The 19,744-nt window shown below is 39.3% G+C and overlaps 1 protein-coding gene and 1 pseudogene across 3 annotated transcripts in view; both read right to left on the bottom strand.

Annotated features, from left to right (window-relative positions):
- LOC127444615 (histone deacetylase 8-like) overlaps positions 1 to 3,618 on the bottom strand; it is a 33,111-nt gene extending 29,493 nt beyond the window's left edge. For all 3 annotated transcript variants that reach the window (XM_051704098.1, XM_051704090.1, XM_051704107.1), the window contains exons 1-5: positions 3,431 to 3,618; positions 2,961 to 3,013; positions 1,591 to 1,721; positions 921 to 1,062; positions 497 to 609 (exon numbers count right to left, since the gene is read on the bottom strand). In XM_051704098.1, coding sequence (XP_051560058.1) covers positions 497 to 609; positions 921 to 1,062; positions 1,591 to 1,721; positions 2,961 to 3,013; positions 3,431 to 3,544 — 553 coding nt within the window. In that variant the 5' untranslated portion in view covers positions 3,545 to 3,618. The remainder of the gene's footprint in view (positions 1 to 496; positions 610 to 920; positions 1,063 to 1,590; positions 1,722 to 2,960; positions 3,014 to 3,430) is intronic.
- A 3,889-nt stretch (positions 3,619 to 7,507) lies between these two features.
- LOC127440088 (phosphorylase b kinase regulatory subunit alpha, skeletal muscle isoform-like) lies at positions 7,508 to 19,535 on the bottom strand (annotated as a pseudogene).
- Between the last annotated feature and the right edge of the window lie 209 nt (positions 19,536 to 19,744).

Raw genomic sequence — 19,744 nt, 5'->3', positions numbered from 1 at the left:
CGCAACAGTACTGAGAGCAAAACTGCATTCTTTCACTCACGTCTTTGAATGAATGTGATGCGAAATTTTTAAAACATATGATTTTCCGAAAAACATGTGAGTAGTAATTACATTAAATGACTCCAAACCCTAAACCTGACCATAACAGTACAGAGACCAAAACAGCATTCTTTCACTTCTGTGCAAATGTGTGACGGCAAAGCGTACAGCATGGTTGATTTGCATTCGGAATTCGAATATTGTTATCGACTAGGTGAAAAACATTTGGAAAAAAAACACCAAATTTCCAGTGTGATCATGTTGGATTTAGTACAACGTCTAACTATCCAACATTCACTACTGATGTCAATTTGAATTTAATTCAATGATTTAGGAGTCAGATGCAAATTTAAAGACATTCAAAGACTAATTGCGAACAAGAACGATGAATAAAATACTACTACTGACACAGATTGTTATGGTTACAAAGGCTCTTATTAACAGTCATTGTTATTACCATCTCCATGGTGAAGGTCCACATCCACATAGAGAACTCTCTCATACTTCTCTCGCAGTTTGAGGATTCCAAGAACAGCGTCATTCACATAACAGAACCCAGATGCCTCGTCCCTTATGCAACAACACAGACACAATCACATTAGCTGCTCCAGTGACCCACAGAACAATTGCCTAGAATGTTTCTGAAACATATATAAACATACGTATTTAATAAACATACATAGTGAATTTAGAAAATGAGAACCATTTCTAAGAAAGCAAACACTCAGCATTAAGCTCTTTTTTTTTTTTTTTTTTTTTTTTAAACAGTAAACTAAGCAGATTTTCCAAGTGCTTATGCTAAAGATGAAATTAGCATCTCAATGATTGATGTGGAGCTGAAACACAAGAGGATGGACACAAGGCCTGTTGTGTTGCATTACTTCTTGGCGTGATGCCACCCTCCGGCCCAGTTGATGGCCACATCACACTTCCCATCCAGCAGATTCTGAGCAGCAGTCAGAGTGGCTCCTCCGACGGCAGCCGCATAATCAAAAATACCTTCCACCACTGGACAGTCATAACCTGAGCAAGAGAGATGGGAGGGGGGGTTTGATGAGAGAGAGAGAGAAAGAGAGAGAGCAAGACAATGGGATGGGGTGTAGAGAGGAAAGTGAGAGGTAAGACACATTGTGAGGGTAGATACAAAGAACAATAGGAAGAACAATAAACATTGAGCTAAATTAAAATAGATCCTTTGGCAAGAGCTTTGTTTCCTCCTCAAAAACAATACCACTATTCTCTCCCTGGAGACAAGGTATGATGTGTCAGTTTGTCAGGCATTTAAATGAATCATGGCCTTGGTCCAGTTCAAACTCTCACTATTCTAACTCGAGGGTCTGAGGGAGTTTCAAGCATAATACTGCCCACTGCTGTTAGAAAGAGGGCACTGCATGCCCTAACACAAGAGATTCTACTGCTTGGCCTATTTTATTTATTCAAAGAGGCTAACAGCAATGGATAGCTGATGGATCAAAAAAAGGATGGAATAACCACAGACCTGATTATTGGAGATTAGAAAAACTTTGAGACTACCTGAAACACAAATCTTACCCAGTCCAAAGTCCACAGACTGAGGGTCATCATTGTCTCCGTCCTGGCTGATTTTGTGCAGGTGCTGTAGGTATGAGTCTGTGTGAAACACTGCCATCTCTTCTATTGTAGCGACATGAGGTTTTACCACTCTGAAAAGGTACAAACTCTCAACAGTTTCAACACTATTTGACTAATTTATAAGACAAAAACTTTTCTAAATACTGAGAAATTATCTTATAAATATCGTGGCCTTTCTGAAGGGATTAAGAGACAAATCATGTTTTAAAATAAACGTTCACACTCAGGGTTCCCACACTTTTTGAACACTGAAGTTCATCGATGACTGGATAAGGATTTTTTTAAATCATTTTATAGAGATTGCACATTTTATAGAGGTGTGCACATCCAAAACCCAAGTTGGGCTCAAGTGCAAAAATGTTAACGAGCGTCAAAAAAAGGGGTAGATGTCCATATCGCTGTCAAACGAATCTGCACTTCACATTTTTAGGACTGTCCTTTTACACAGCTATTTTGGATTACATTTTGTACATTTATTAATGAACATTTGCTTTGTTGTTCAAGGATGTACTGTTTTTTTTTTAATATATAGCACTATCAATACAAAAGAGAACGTGCATTTTATTATTAACCTTTTATTTCTAATACTGCTTAATTTCACCTTCACCGAAACTCAATCAAAAGTCCCTATTTCTTGTTTTTGAGAAAATAATTATTTCAGAAACTGTTTCCTGATAGTTTCAAACACATTTGGCATTTCATAACATCTCAAGTACAAAAAAGCAAATTTCCATTGTGATTGGATCAGTCAATGTGAGCCCACTTTGAACAGTTTTCATAACAAATCTATTTGCCTCATTCAAGAAATACAATGTGTTTTATGGGGGGCCTTTAGCCCCTGCAACAGGGAGGCTTTTTTTTTTTTTTTTTTTACCCCAAATACTATCCTTTTACTTCAGTGGGGCGCGTGGTGAGTTGTGTGTGGATGCTGCAGAGAATAGCGTGAAGCCTCCACATGCGCTAGGTCTTTGCGGTAACGCGCTCAACAAGCCACGTGATAAGATGCGCGGACTGACGGTCTCAGATGCGGAGGCAACTGAAATTCATCCTCCGCCACCCGGATTGAGGTGAGTCATTACGCCACCAAGAGGACTTAGAGCACATTGGGAATTGGCCATTCCAAATTGGGGAGGAAAAAAAAAAAAACAGCGCATACGGAGCATAATAACTAGAAAAATTTATATTCACTACAACAATTGTCTAGATTTTATCAATTTCCCTGACTTTCACAACCTGGAAATCACAATTTAAAAATTCCCTGATATTCCCAGATTTTCCATGACTGTGTGAACGCCATGTGTTGAACGCACCTCATGAATTTCAATAAGTCATATGCTTCAATCAGTGAGTGCACCATACTCGCCTGTGAGAGAGATGAAGAAAACAACATGTACACTTTATTCATTCAAACACATGTGGCAGCAGTATCCTGGTACAGTGAATGTATCAAATGGTACTACTATAGTATTTTTATATATTATACCTATCATGGTACCGAATGATTAGCATATTCATGTACCATGGAATTTACATGGTTCTCAGAGATATTTCAAAGAATACCAAGGTACCTCAATGGCACATGCCAAAATATATGGTACTTATTCGTAATTCATTTACTTTGTTAGCTGAAAGTGCTTACCCATTGAGAGCAAACACACTCCACTCTCAAGTCTTTATATCTCAAAGCTTGTCTCTATATGTAGTGGTATATATGTGTCAAACACCTTTAAGTGTGTGATTGAGGTCTGTTGTGTTTTGTGTGAAGTGCAGCTCATCTCACCCGGTTTGGCACTTTCGACAGCGAGTCGCATGTCTGGATGTACTCCGGACTGTAAACATAAACCACGCAGCGATTTCTAACTTTATCATCATTACCGTCGCCTTTATCACTCATTTAAAAGCAAACTTTTAAAATCAAAGTAAACAGACGCCGAGGCTTGTAGTGCTCTTCTGTTCTGACAATGAACGTTCCAACAACAGACGTCAGTTATTTCAAATTAAAAGTCCTAATTTTAAAATAGCGGCGCGAACGTCACGCGCGTGAGCCCATAATAATGGCAATAGTATTGAGTAAACACTCACAAGTCTGGATAGCTCTTACAGTACAATTAGTTTAATACAATTTTCACTGTCGTTCAATTGTAATTAATTATAACTATCATAAGCAAAACAATTGAAAGCTACAGTAACATAAGGGTTTTACTACGTGCATGCAAACATCTCCTACTTGAGCCACAAAAGCCACAAACACTCCCAATATTATAGTTCACCCAGAAATTCATAATTTACTCACTCTCATGCCATCCTAGATGTGTGACTTGATATGGTAGGTGTGGGAAACTAAAATATTTAAGTGCTTTTTACTATAACTTCTTGTCCCTGCACAGTAGGTAGCGATATGAATGGCCAAAAACAAAAACAGAATGTGAAAGTGGAGATTAACAGTAAAAAAGGATTTATATATTGATTTGTTTCTCATCTACACCTATAATATTGCTTCTGAAGCTATGGATGGATTTAACCAGTGGAGGCTTACGGATCACTTTTATGCTGCCTTTATGTGCTTTTTGGAGCTTCATAATTTGGTACCCATTCATTTACATTGAATGGACCTACTGAGCTGAGATATTTAAGCAATATCACATGAGCAAGAGTGTGCGATATGGCCCTGCATCAGCACTGCTGTGATTCGGCCACAGCGGCCTCGTGCCAAAGGTAATCACAGCAGTGCTGATTCAGAGCCATATAGCACGATTGCGAGTGTGATATTGCTTATATACAACAATTTAATGAACAAGTAATTTTTTTTTATTTTTATTATTATTATTTTTGGAAAAACTGAGTACGGTCATAAAAACGCATTTGTGCATGGAACTACTTTCTTACGTGACGGATCAGAATCTGCCGTTGCTGGTTCAGACCAAATGATGCATCCAAGCCTCTCAAAAGCGTCACTTTAGAACTAGTATCACGGCTTGGGCTGTTTCTAACAAGTTATTGGAGAAACAAGGATGTGTGTGTGTGTGTGCGTTTGAGAGAGAGAGAGAGAGAGAGAGATGGAGCATGTGCAATCACCTGTTGCCACTTCCAAGCAGAGATGCTGTAGTGTGTTCTGAAGATAATGTCATTTTGGTCAAATTCATCCTATTATTTCAGTGGAAAAATAGCCGTCCAAGCGGGGGTATTCCTCCCTGCTGGTGCGCAAGATTCATTCACTATAGAAACCGCAAAGTCCTCCGCCATTTTGAACGGTATGTCCTCTCCAATGTGGTAAGAGGTAAGCGCTTGAGTTTGTGTAATTAATCAGCCTGATGTGTCTCTTGGCTGTGATGAGCCTTTGTGCTGAAGTTATTAATTTAAAGCCATTTAAAGCTATTTCCTAGTTTTAGTAGTGTAGTCGTAATCTGAGTGATCACGTAGTGTGATCATGATTGTTGGTGCCAGATGGGCTGGTTTGAGTATTTCTGTAATGCTGATCTCCTGGGATTTTCACGCACAACAGTCTCTAGAATTTACTCTGAATGGTGCCAAAAACAAAAAACATCCAGTGAGCAGCAGTTCTGTGGATGGAAACACCTTGTTGATGAGAGAGGTCAATAGAGAATAGCCAGAATGGTTTAAACTGACAAAGTCTACGGTAACTCAGACAACCGCTCTGTACAATTGTGGTGAGAAGAATATCATCTCAGAATGCTATTCTGAGATGCTGATTGGTGCTGTTTTGGTGGCATGAGGGGTACCTACACAATATTAGGCAGGTGGTTTTAGTGTTGTGGCTGATCGGTGTGTGATTATATATATATATGATATAGACACACAAACCCATGATGCGATTTGTTAAAAGACCAGAGGGAGGGACATGTGAATGTGAATGCCATCACTGAAATTTTGATGAAAAAAATTCAGACAACGGTGTAATTTATATCAAACGCAGTCTCATATTCTTAAACTGTAAACTAAAACCACAGAAAATAATTGTAACTTAATTAACTGAATTAGGGTTAGGGGTATTGTCTTATTAACTGTAAAATATGTTAAACAATTAACAGGCCACTGAGGCATTAGGATAAGCTGTCAAACATTTGTTGCAAGGCTAACATTAGCTATTTTCTCAGATAAATAACAAATTTGATCATCAGTCATCTGTCAGTAATTTTTCTGGAATCTCGTGTTCCCCCGCCAGTAAAGATTAGAGCATTTACCTTCTATAAAACGCCTGGTAAAATAATCCCAGGTTAAGGTTAAAAGCCTGTGAATCTGCACTGTCCAGCCTGTGAGCCCTAATTATCATTGTTTCTCAAGTTCTCCATGTGTCTGAAGATGTTGGTCATGTGAGAAGATATCAGAAAAAAGACATGTTTCACACCTTCAGATAGCGCTGGCTGTTGCATATGGACGGATGCATGTTTTTCTCATGCATTTAATGCAATCTAGCATGTTTTCTTTTGATGAGGGAAATTAGTACACAAGCATGTTATTTTGTGATTTAAACCGAGTGAAGGGGAGAAGCTGTGTGGGATAAAACACTATCCTTTCACTTATTGGACAATTAATAAAAAGCAGAGGCAGGGAAATCCCAAATTAATACTTTATATTTTATTTACATACTATACATATTTATAATGTTTCTACACAAATTCTTCCAACCTTCTGCAGAATTTTCCAGACTTTTTGATAGAAGCCTACAAGCACTCTGTTGAGAGCACCATCAAGCCACCTTCTGCGCAACCACTGGCCCTGTTGACAGTCCCGGGATACACCAACACTCACTGAGCCAACAAAAACATCAGTTGAAGGGGTCCGGTACCACTGCAAGTGCATGTTAGCACAGGTCAACAATCTGTGAAACATCCTAGTTAATGGCATGACATTCAGTATAAATGGGTTCAGGTATCCTGGTGAGCATTGTACATGGATGCCATCTAGAGCAGAAATCCAAACATTCCTTTTAAAAATAATTTGACAATAATTGTGATATTAGGCTGCAAATGGGATCAACAAACTAATGAAAACACTGAGACAAAATATGACTACCTTTTGCCTTCAGAACAGCTGTTCATCTTGAACGTGTATTATATCATTCCTAAAAGGTGTTTAGTTAGGCTTTAGTTTAGCCTCCAATTATTGTAGGTATGAAAGAGAAGGAAATCTAATTATCACTCATCGCTCCAGAACATTTCACATCAATCTTGTAAAGTGCCTCTCTATTGACTCACAACCTGTGTTCCTCTTCACTGATGTTTGCTGATGTCTGACATGTGCTCCTCTTTACAAATTCAATAATTTTGGATTGTTTTCTGACCAATACACCTGAATTAGGCACAGACTATTTGGGCTCTTTGAAACTGATACTTACTGTACAATTCACAATCAAAGTACAAATTGTCAGCCCTTTTTTAAAGCACAGACACATGTATCAAATAATTCAAACATTTGGTGTTAAATTGGCTTTATTTGGAGAGCACTACAGTTAGTTAGTCTAATAAAATAGATTCTTACCCCTGACTCAATGTGTTCAATGTTGAGGGACTGACCTGAAAATATCTAAAAAGGGAAAAGACAGACGGCAATTGGGGTAGTCAATTTATAAAGGTTGTACATGAATCATGAAGAAGTGTCCTTCAACAATTATGTTCACATCACCCATGGAATTAACACTCAACATACACCTGCAGACCCGTGTAAACCTTTAGATTTCTCCTTTAATGTGAAATACAGATTCAAATTTGAGGTGCACTATGGTTTCCTCCCAAAGTATTTAAATTACAAACCCTAACCCACCTAGATTTAGCAACTGATGTCAATTTGTATGTATTTCATCTTTTTCGTACTTAATTTAAGATTACATTAGACTGAGTCAGAGTTCATTTGATACATCACCATACTTTGGGTTGACCATGACAACATGTAAACACTATTAAACACAAAAAGCACATCATACATAGCATGTTTTGCGTTTACACAATTTTAGATTAGCTCTTAAAATACATAAGTACAAGTTTAATTAATATCTGGCCTGTATTTCTGGATGTGTAGTCACCAACCATCATCATGTCTCTCTTTAGTTTGCTGATGCCTGCCCGCTCGCTTTTGGTGGCACCAACGTTACCGACCTCATGGATGGAAATGACAGGACTGACACTGGTTTCAACTGAACGAACTAAATAGCCGAAATGCACACAAATCCAGACAAACACAGCACAAATTAAATGTTGCATGGCATATCGCAAGCACAAAAATAAATAAATATACAATATATTTATATAAATGTTCAATTTATTAACTGCTCAACACTATGGAGAATTTGGCTCTAATATGTTGCTTGCTGGCATGTGGTAAGTAGGAAAGGATGTAATAATTCTCATGCAGTCACTAACCACTTCTCTGAACACCAAACTCTGTGCCACTCAGGATGTGATGAAGAACCTTCAACTCCGAGGGGCTCAGTTTCATCAGACTCTGTTGCCTCCTCGCCTTCAACACACACAAAGAGGTGATGAACTGATGGCTAAAATTATTTTTAACCATCACAGATTTGTCTTTTATGCAGAATTGGTTAACCATTATACAAACATCTTAAAACCTCCTAACCTACTATTCAGACCTAACAACCTATATATTTTTATAATTTATACTATATCTAATATATTGGTGATGGTGATGTTGTTCTCGTTGGCCTGATCAATAAGTGCAGCAAGCTGGTCTGGAGGCAAAGGCCTGCAGAGAAATAATCATCTCACACACATGCTCACAGTACAGTGCAATCTGTGCTGATGGTGTTCATGACAACTCACGCAGTGATGGTCGTCTCCCTGGGCTCTGGTGGTAAACCAATTTTCAGGTGCTTCTGATGAGCCAGCAAATCTGAGCTAGCCTGCAAACACAACCATCATCATGACACACCGGCAAATTACAGCACAATTACATAAGGACGAACAAATAATAAATCTCACATAATGTTAGGTAAGTGTGCAATTCTACCAAAAAAAGAGCTAATGTAACATTTGTTGTATTTGAAAAATACAAAATGCAGATTTGTGCATATTTATTTTCCACAGGCCTGTGGTTAGATCTTTACCCAGTCCAGTTCCACCACTTTTTTTGTAGAGTATGCTGGAGATCATGCAGATGAGATCCCAGTAATGCAAGTCTCCTGCTGTTTCATAGAGCTCCCCCAGAAAACTCTTGACAGTACTGCCTTTCCCATGCACCTGGGTGTCCCATTCCCCTGTGAGAACACATCATATTTCATTCAAAATAATTATCATAAATCCAGGTTATAGGGGGTGGGGTGAGATGACAAGGATCTTACTTGTATTTGAACAGGATGTACAGGATGTCTGCCTGGTCATGAAGGCTCTGAGTGTCTTAAAGCACCTGGACCAGACCATCATAGTCAATGTCACCATAACTGTCCCATGGCAGGTTACATAATAATAATTAATATAATTTTCTTTATTTATCACACATTATACATTTGCACATATACAGTGAAATTCTTCTTTTTCACATATCCCAGCTAGGCTGGGGTCAGAGTGCAGGGTCAGCCATGATACGGCACCCCTGGAGCAGATAGGTTTCTCTCTATTTACCTTCATCTTTGTAGGGTCCAGAGGTGGTTGTGTCTCTCAGTGGGGCAGTGGTAGCTCAGCGGTTAAGGCTCTGGGTTACTGATCAGAAGGTTGGGGGTTCAAGCCCCAGCACTGCCAAGATGCCACTGTTGGGCCCTTGAGCAAGGCCCTTGAACAAGGCCCTTAAAGGGCTGTCTGTCACCTCTGTTTAGCATTGTTAAAAGAATGCAACCTGTGTGTGTGTGTACACATACCTGACTCATCTGTGGTCCAGGGAAGTCTTTCAGATTCAGTGCAGGCTGAAGGGAGCGGAAAAGCTTATTGGGAAGATACATGTGCACATCTTAAAAAAAAAAAAAAAAAAAAGGATAGCAAATAAATTAGATAATTATTCAGATGAAAATACACTACCTACACACCTGAATTGATCATTACATATTATAATGATTTTCCACATTTTAGAATATTAGTAGTCATCAACTATAAAAATAACACAAATGGAAGTATGGGAATTATGTAAAACATTCTAAACAAATCAAAACTATCTTTATTTAGATTCTTCAAAGTAGCCACCGTTTGCCTAGATTACAGCTCCGCACTCTCTTGGCATTTTCTCAACCACGGTCATGAGGTGCCATATGCTTTCTAAACAGTATCAAATTAGCTCCCATTAGCTGGACATTTTTCCTCCATTTAAATAATTTTTTTTTTAAAAAAGAAATCAATATATTTTTTAAAGACCTTTATAAATAGGCACAATTTACAGAACATTGGTCTACAAACTATCTGTAATTTCAAGTATAAGCCTTTAGATCAATAGGTTTTTAAGATCATAAGAAACAGTCAAGGTTGTCCAGTGTAGAAATGGACAGACAAGCTTGTTATAAACAGGTAATTTGTGTATTTTGTGTTGCAAGCACACAACACTGAGTTTCATTGTATTTTCATTACAACAAACACGTGTTGTATTAAGGTAAATCATGTATCTCAAACTACCTTTCACTGAATGAGAGTTCAGTTTGAGCAAAGTAGTGGTTGATAGTGGTTCAGCTCACTGTGGATTTGGAGCTCCTTGGCTTGGTTCAGGAAAGATACCATCTCACGTGTCTTATGGGCTGCAGCCCTGAAGCGACCAAGTCCTCCTACCTCTGCTTCAACCCTGAGCCCACGTTGAGGCACTGCGCTAGGTCATCCATCTCTGAGAAACAGAGGGTTGAGGATTATAAACAAATAAATTAGAAAAATAGCTAGAAATAAACAAAAGAGGGGGGGGGGGGGGGGGTGGTAGTGAACAGCAGTGCATACTCAAAACTGTTTGCAAAGCACAAAACTACTTTCCGAAGTGCATTTTTGTAGACAATAATTCAAGCTTGATTGATTTCTCATTCCATTTCTAAAATGCTTTCATTCCCAGCTATTCAATCTACTTCTCACAGAAACAGCCACATACACGAGTAAAATGTGCAACAAACCAATATAAAATAATTCAAGAATCTTGAATTCAAGAGGAATGTGATTATATTTTTACAGATGAAAGGCGGCACAAAAATCTTCATGGTCACACATCTTGTAATAATGGTAGAGAAAAAAAGTCTGAGATGCCAGAGTTAACCAGGAAGTTTAACAGTCTGAGACACAGAATTTGTTGGAGGAAAGATTAACACATTACAAGAACTGCACAATGAGTTCATCTTAAAATAATTTGTAACATTTTTCCAATGATGAAGAATCAAAAGATTTAAAAAAAAAAATGAAAAGCTAAAATATACCCTAGAAATGAAATCAGTGTAAAATGGGGGAAAGGGCAAAACTGATAATGATTCAAACTTATACAAGACTAATCTGAGCCATTCAAATCAATACTCTACATCAAAGAACTGTATATCAGATTAGCAACATCAGTATATGACCATTTCTGATGGCATCATTAGCATAAAGAAACCCTCTTTTTAAAGGTATTCTGTCCTCTTACCATCATTGAAGTTCAGGTCATGCACACCACCTGCAAAGTAGCTGTCATCCTCATCTTCATTCCAGCCCCTTTTACTGGAGCGTGTCTTACCACTATCAAGGAAGCTCAGATGAGCAAAACAAGAAGTGGTCAGGAACTCTGATAACTTGCCAGTCTGTATCCTAGCAAACATTAAGAGCAGGGAGTCAGAAGAGACCACACTTCCATATGTATTGTTGGGAAGGTTGACATGGTATTTACTGTATTTATGGTGGGGTTCAAAAGTCTGAGTCCACATTGAATATCTGGTTTTCAAATATTAGTTTGTGCTCCTTGAAACAACCACACCGTCTTTTTCCAGAGCAGCCTTTATTTATCCTGAGGTTACCTGTGGGTTTTTCTTTGTATCCTGAACAATTTTTCTGGCAGTTGTGGCTGAAATCTTTTTTGGTCTACCTGACCTTGGCTTGGTATCAAGAGATCCCCAAATTTTCCACTTCTTAATAAGTTATTGAACAGTACTGACTGGCATTTTCAGGGCTTTGGATATCTTTTTATATCCTTTTCCATCTTTATAAAGTTCCATTACCTTGTTACGCAGGTCTTTTGACGAGTTCTTTTCTGCTCCCCATGGCTCAATATCTAGCCTGCTCAGAGCATCCATGTGAGAGCTAACAAACTCATTGACTATTTATACACAGACACTAATTGCAATTTAAAAAGCCACAGGTGTGGGAAATTAACCTTTAATTGCATTTAAACCTGTGTGTGTCACCTTGTGTGTCTGTAACAAGGCCAAACATTCAAGGGTATTTATAACTTTTGATCAGGGCCATTTGGGTGATTTCTGTTATCATTATTATTTAAAAAGGAGCCAAACAACTATGTGATAATAAATGGCTTCATATGATCACTATCCTTAAATAAAAGACAGTTTTTTGCATGATCAGTCATATTTTCAAAATCAATGCCAAAATTTCACAATTTCAGCCAGGGTATGCAATACACACATACACACATACATATATAAATACATACATATACACATATATACACATATACACATATATGAATATATATATATACATACATATACATACATATACACACACGCACATTCACACATACACATACACACATACGTACATATATATATACATACATATACATATATACATACATACACACACACATACACATATGTAGTGAAAATCTAAATACAAATTGGTTATGTACAGTGCAAGGGAATGTAATGGCAGAAGAGGTAGGATGTTTTGGATAATATAAAAAGACTATAATATAAAAGCTGTATATTGCACATTAATTATTGATCAAAGGGGACATTTTAACTGTTTATGAGAGCTCTGAAGCGTCGGTCAGAAGGCAACAGTTCAAAAAGGTAGTGGGCAGGATGAGTGTGGTCCAGAGTGATTTTTCCAGCCTTTTTCCTCACTCTGGAAGTGTATAGTTCTTGAAGGGAGGGCAGGGGGCAACCAATAATCCTCTCAGCAGTCCGAACTGTCCTTTGTAGTCTTCTGATATCCGATTTCGTAGCTGAACCAAACCAGATAGTTATTGAAGTGCAGAGGACAGACTCAATGACTGCTGAGCAGAACTGTATCTGCAGCGCCTGTGGCAGGTTGAACTTCCTCAACTGGCAAAGGAAGTACAACCTCTGCTGGGCCTTTTTTGCAGTGGAGTCAATGTGGGTCTCCCACTTCAGGTCCTGTGAGATGGTAGTGCCCAGGAACCTGAATGACTCCACTGCTGCCACAGTGCTGTTTAGAATGGTGAGGGGGGACAGTGTTGGGTTGTTCCTCCTAAAGTTCACAATCATCTCCACCGTTTTGAGCGTGTTCAGCTCAAGGTTGTTTTGACTGCACCAGACAGCCAGCTGTTTAACCTCCCTTCTGTATGCAGACTCATCGTCATCTCGGATGAGGCCGATAACAGTAGTGTCGTCTGCAAACTTCAGGAGCTTGACAGAGGGGTCCTTGGTGATGCAGTCGTTGGTGTAGAGGGAGAAGAGTAGTGGGGAGAGCACACATCCCTGGGGGGCACCAGTGCTGATTGTACAGGTGCTGGAAGTGAATTTCCCTTTCTTACAGAATGCTGCCTGTCTGTCTGTCAGAAAGCTGGTAATGCACTGACAGATAGACGTGGGAACAGAGAGTTGGTGTAATTTAGTTCGGAGAATAGCTGGGATGATGGTTTTGAAAGCCGAACTGAAGTCCACAAATGGATCCTTGCATATGTCCCTGGTCTGTCCACATGTTGCAGGATATGATGCAATCCCATGTTGACTGCATCATCCACAGACCTGTTTGCTCGATAAGCAAAATGAAGGGGATCTAGAAAGGGTCCAGTGATGTCCTTCAGGTGGGCCAACATCAGTCTCTCAAATGACTTCATGACCACAGACGTCAGGTTAACAGGTCTGCAGTCATTAAGTCCTGTGATTTTTGGTTTCTTTGGGATGGGGATGATAGTGGAACATTTGAAGCAGCATGGGACTTCACACTGCTCCAGTGATCTATTGAAGATCTGGGTGAAGATGGGGGCCAGCTGGTTAGCACAGGATCTAAGACATGCAGGCGACACGCCATCTGGACCCTGTGCTTTCCTTATCCTTTGTTTTCGAAAGACACGGCACACATCATCTTCACAGATCTTAAGTGCAGGTTGAGTAGCAGGAGGGGGGAGGAGGGGGGTTGCAGGAGGTGTTGGTGTTTGTGTGAAGTGAAGTTCAGAGTGGGTGTTGGGTGTGAGACTGGGCCTTTCAAATCTACAGTAGAACACATTCAGGTCGTCAGCCACTCCACACTGATGCAGGGTCGTTAGCTGAAAACTTGTTTTTCAGCTTCTCAGAGTATCTTCTTTTAGCCTCTCTGATTCCCTTATTCAGTGTGTTCCTGGCCTGATTGTACAAGACTTTATCCCCAACTCTGTAAGCATCCCCTTTGGCCTGACGAAGCTGCCTGTGTTCCGCTGTAAACCATGGCTTGTCGTTGTTAAATGTTAAATAAGTCCTAGTAGGAATGCACATATCCTCACAGAAACTGATATATGATGTTACAGTATCTGCGAGCTTGTCCAGGTATGCAGCTTCAAAAACACTCCAATCAGTGCAGTCAAGCAGGCTGGTAGTTCCAGCTCACGTATGTTTAGCACTTAGCAGGGGTGTAACAACCACTATAAAAACAATTTTTCTTAGACACAGCTTGAAAAATACAATTGTAGCTAAAAAAAGTCAGTTACCGGATGCATCAGCAGTGGTCTGAACGCAAGCTGCCAGTAAATGGTAATTCTACTATTGCTAGCGCCCACTTACGCATCTATCTACAAATATAACTAACAAATCAGTTTGGACTGTTAGGCAAATGTCACGTCAAGTGATTCATATTCATGAGCCAAACTTTTAACTTTTCTGATGTGCCCCCTCCCTTTACACACTCACTTTTCAGAGTAATTCAGGGTTGCAGATATGGAGTTTACAGTACCCATTTTTCTAATTCAAAATAGTGTTAGACTAATAAGAATGTGATCACTATTGTCAGTATACTGCAGTTAAGTCTTTGTCAGTGAATTTAAATGAGGTTAAAGGCCAGTTTTCTGTTCTGTGACAGGGAAAGAACATCCAGCACATTCCTCTGTGAGTAAAGTGTCACAAGAGGAACAAATAGAAATGACTTAAGTTGCCAGGGAATGTAGGGAAAGAGCATTGATAACAGAGAGACCATACTGAGGTTACATTAGGTCATGTGCATCAGAGACATTCATAGGGAATATTCACATGTGCAAGGCATGAATAATCCCCTTTCATGGCAGTCTGAGAATTCTCAGCTGCTCAGAGGGAAATGATGAACTGATGTGTAAGCAACTGAGTGTGAATGAATGAGAGAGAGAGAGAAAGAGAGAGAGAGAGACATACAAACAGAGATTTGATTTGTTACACTTCTGTTTTTTCCCTTGCTTTGGCAGACTCACTTTAGCCATGCTGATGGTGCTGGGATTGAGCTCAGAGATCCCCTGTTTTGTTTTGTCTCCTCTCACCCACATCCCATAATCCTAAAAATCAGTGAGAAAAAATCAGGTACCAATATACAGCAACTCTGTAAAGCAGGTTCTCAATTGTTTTAGGCACGCCCCTGTTTGAAACAAGAAAAAATTCATCTCAGCCCCTAGTATTAAAGGCAGTTCTGATGCTGCTTAAGTTCTGTGTACAGTAAATTAAATGCAGCACCAGAGTAGCCTTAAACTTTGTTGTTGTTATGATAGAGCATACATTTCATAATTTCATTACATATTTAAAAGTACAACTTCATATTTTCATTTATTTCATATTTCTACTTTTATATATATATAACATTTGTCACATTATTTATGCAGTTAATATTGCTATGTAAATGGATTTATGCCTGCTCTAAGAAGCATTAAACGGTCTTTGTAAATGTACCTAAATGCCACTTTAGATGCAGCTTCTGTGCCACCTTTGCAGTGTAAAGATGGCTTATCACAATAAAATGTGTTTGAAAATGTCTTTCAGTTGTCACTTTTTTGCTGAATACCATTCACACTTGAATTTTTTTTATTATCAGAATGAAATTTTTGTCAATAGGACAACATTGTTCTGTTATTTTTGGTATATTTACTGTAACATACTGTAAATACATAAAAAATTGTAAATAACAAGTGATACGGAAAATAAATTGTGCACACATTGGTTATTGCATGAATTGTGTTCACAAGTTTTTGGAATGTGTGAAAGCGAATGAGATTTGAGAACGGGGCAGTGTTCTACACTCCCCTTGTCCCTCACTTTGAGCACCACTGCCAGTGGAGTAACTTGGATCCTGCGGGCCCCAGTGCAAAGAAACTGTAGGGCCCCCTCCTTGGAGGCCTTGGTCGTTTTTCATCACCCCTCGGGACCGCGGTCATTTTTATGGTTTCTTTTGGTCGACCATTGCGGGCCCCCTCTCACCTCAGGCCTAGGGCAGCTGCCCACCCTGCCCTCCCTGTAGTTATGCCACTGACTGCTATAGCGGGATAGTTCACCCAAAAATGAACATCATCATTTACCCTCCCTCATGATGTTCCAAACCAGTATGACTCTCTTTCTTCTGTGGAACACCAAAGGAGATGCTAAGAGAAATGTAAGTCTCAGTCACCATTCACCATTCACACCATTCACACCTTTTTCCATACAATGAAAGTGATGGTGACTGATGCATTCTGCCTAACATCTCCTTTTGTGTTCCACCCGAGAAAGTTGAGTTAGGGGTTGGAATAATATAAGAGTGAGCAGATGATGACAGAATTTGTATTTTTAGGTGAACTATCGCTTTAAAAACAGACAGACTAAAATTAAATAAGGGGGTATTTACACTTATTCACTTCATGCATTTTTACTGATCATAACTGATCAGATCTATCAGGTCAGACTGTCCGACTGAATAAGCACATTCCATTTATATTTTGCCACAACAAATTATCTCCGCCAAACAGATATAAATCTGTTCTTCAATTTCTGCACTATATGCAAATAAAACAGAGTTCACTTCCATGATTATGCTATTGCCGGGTAGTGAATTTAAAAGATGTGATTTATAATTTGATTCTAAGTGACTTTGTCCCACGCGCGAATATCTGTGTATCTGTGTATCTGTGTGTCTGTGAGTGTGTGAGTGTGTGTGTGTGTGTGTGTGTGTGTGTGTGTGTGTGTGTGTGTGTGTGTGTGTGTGTGCTGTGTATTTTTCCCCTTGGAGTTTGTCATAATTTAGATATGTACATGTACATCAGCTGTGCTCATTGTCAGTGTTTAGTTTCAATTTCATCAGCATTCTGCATCAAATAAAGTAAGAAAATAATTTCTGTCTCTCCTACAATGTGCATCCGTTTCTTAATTTGTTATTATGTATTGTGCGACGCGATCCCTTTGCAGATACTCGGTTATTAAAAATTTAGCATTTTCCCTGTGCTGACCTAGCGCTGTTTGGGAGAAGTACATTTTACATATGTGACTTGAACAGCCAGATGCATTTACACTTGTCAGAGTTTCGAATGGAATGCGCCTCAAACCACCTCCTTCTTTAGAAAAAAAAAAGAAAAGGGAGGTCTGGCTGACTCTCTTCTAAGAGTCTCAAGTGTCTTTCAGGCCAGCTCTGAGCAACTCCTGATGTACCTGAGGCAGTCATCTGAGCCAGAAAGAGCAGGTAGAGGGAGGTAGCATCAAGCTGGAGATGCCCCCATTCCCGGTCACCTACGACAGTAGCACAGGTTTGAGTGTTGCACTTTTCGTGGATGCTGTCCATCGTGCTCTTACTATCCTTAAACTTCTCCACTTTGTCCAGCTGTGGCAATAAAATGTGAGAGACAGACAAGATAGCACTTCAAATAATACAAGCTGGAAAAAGTGGTAATCTGTTCTGTGCACATGCACAAAGTGTGTTCTTGTGAGACAGAGACTGATAGATTGCATATTTGTGTATGTGCATTGTATTTACAGTATATCCATGCATGCTTATTGGCCTAGGCAGGAAACAGAAAGGGAACACATAATAAGTCATATTCTGGTATGTAATGCCAGGTCTGGCTGTTGTATATCTTACTACCGTAGCTTTTATACAGTGTGGTGGGTGAGGATAAATGACAGTACCTGCTGCATAATGCACTGAAGCAGTCCCCTCATTAACTTCACCACACTCTGAGAGAGACAAAGAAAAGAGATCAAGACACACAGTCACCCTCCAAAACAACACTTGGAACACAGGCCCAACTCTGACCTTTTCTGCTCCTCGTTTAATAGCACAGGAAAAAGTAACATGACACTCATGAGCCCTCTGTAAAAGAGGCAGCTTAAACACGACACATACAGGGCCAGAAACAATACTTGACATTTCTCTAAGAAACATGTACAATAAAATGTGAATATTTTGTGTGAACTATTCCTTTAAGATAGTTTAAGATAACTTCATCCCACAAGCCAGTCTGTACGCCAGTTGATTTTAAGACATGTACTGTAGGTCCACAAACACAAAATGTATATGACCTCATGAACAAATTATTTGGACATTTGGAAATCCATACTGAACTACTAAAAGCAGAGTACTGACACTCCATCAGTTGGACCTCTGAAAATTCATTCATCAAGCAATACCAAGACATTCTATAGTGAACAAATGTAAAAATGGATGTGTCCCATCCTAGTCTCTACCTGCTCAAGCTCATAGGCTTTAGCCTTGTCTTCATCACAGTTTGCATTCTTCCTGTAAGCCAAACTAAGAGCCCAGACAGATAGGATGCTGTAGACATTGTCCCTCACCCAGGCATCAGGCTGCTCTTTGCTTGCTGGCAACTGACCGGTCACTGGGTCCTACAAGTTACCAACACAACTTGTTAAAATTATTAAAAGCTACATGATTAATCTGCTCTGAAAGTGCTATTAAACTTAAAGTAATATGCCATTAGGCTTATCCATACATAAGCATTAACTTTACAACATAAACACAAACACATATTGATATCCATATACTGTACACATGTAGATGTTTTATATACAGTAGGTGTGATTTGTAACACACAACATTGTAATACGTTGGATGCATAACAATATGCTGCATTAATAATAATGCATATTACACACACACACACACACACACACACACACACACACACACATATATATATATATATATATATATATATATATATATATATATATATATATATACATATAACTGGTGGCAGATCGAAAGTGTGGTCTAAATATAGGAACTTAAAGATAAAAATAAACAAAGCAATTTTTTAATCCCCTTTTCTCGCCAATTTGGAATGCTCAATTCCAACTATTTAGTAGGTCCTCATGGTGGCGGGGTTACTCACCTCAATACGGGTGATGAAGTACAAGTCTCAGTTGCCTCTGCTTCTGAGATAGACACCGCCGAGACTCCCAGCATGTGGAGGCTCATGCTACTCTCTGCGATCCACGCACAATTTACCACGCGCCCCACTGAGAGCAAGAACCGCTAATCGCGAACACAAGGAGGTTACCACATGTGACTCTACCTTCCCTAGCAACCGGGCCAATTTGTTTGCTTAGGAGACCTGGCTGGAGTCACTCAGCACACCCTGGATTTGAACTCGCGATTCCAGGGGTGGTAGTCAGCATCAATACTTGCTGAGCTACTCAGGCCCCCTGAAAGCACAGGTTTAATGGATAGACAAATTGCTATTTTGTAAGGCATTTAACAGTTTTGAAAAGTCAGTATGGAAATGAAAACACTCAATTGGTGATGCAGAATAGTCTGGTGAACTATTCGTGCATAGTTGTCAAGTTTAACCCCAGAATTGCTGCGAATCCTCATTTTAGTTACTATAGAGTTTGTGAAAGTCCTTTATGCTTCAAGAACCTCTAACATCCTTCTGAAATAAACATATCGGTTATATCACTGGACAACAACACCAAACAAAAGTTGCCAAATGGCTCCATGGTGCCTTTAACGAGCTCGAGACAAGCAGCACTCGCTGCATGGCCAAACACACACTGTTAGCTCATGTAATGGAAAACTTTTAG

This window comes from Myxocyprinus asiaticus, chromosome 1 (genome assembly GCF_019703515.2).
Source record: "Myxocyprinus asiaticus isolate MX2 ecotype Aquarium Trade chromosome 1, UBuf_Myxa_2, whole genome shotgun sequence".
Taxonomy (NCBI): Eukaryota; Metazoa; Chordata; class Actinopteri; order Cypriniformes; family Catostomidae; genus Myxocyprinus; species Myxocyprinus asiaticus.
This window is presented reverse-complemented; position numbering and strand designations above follow the sequence as displayed.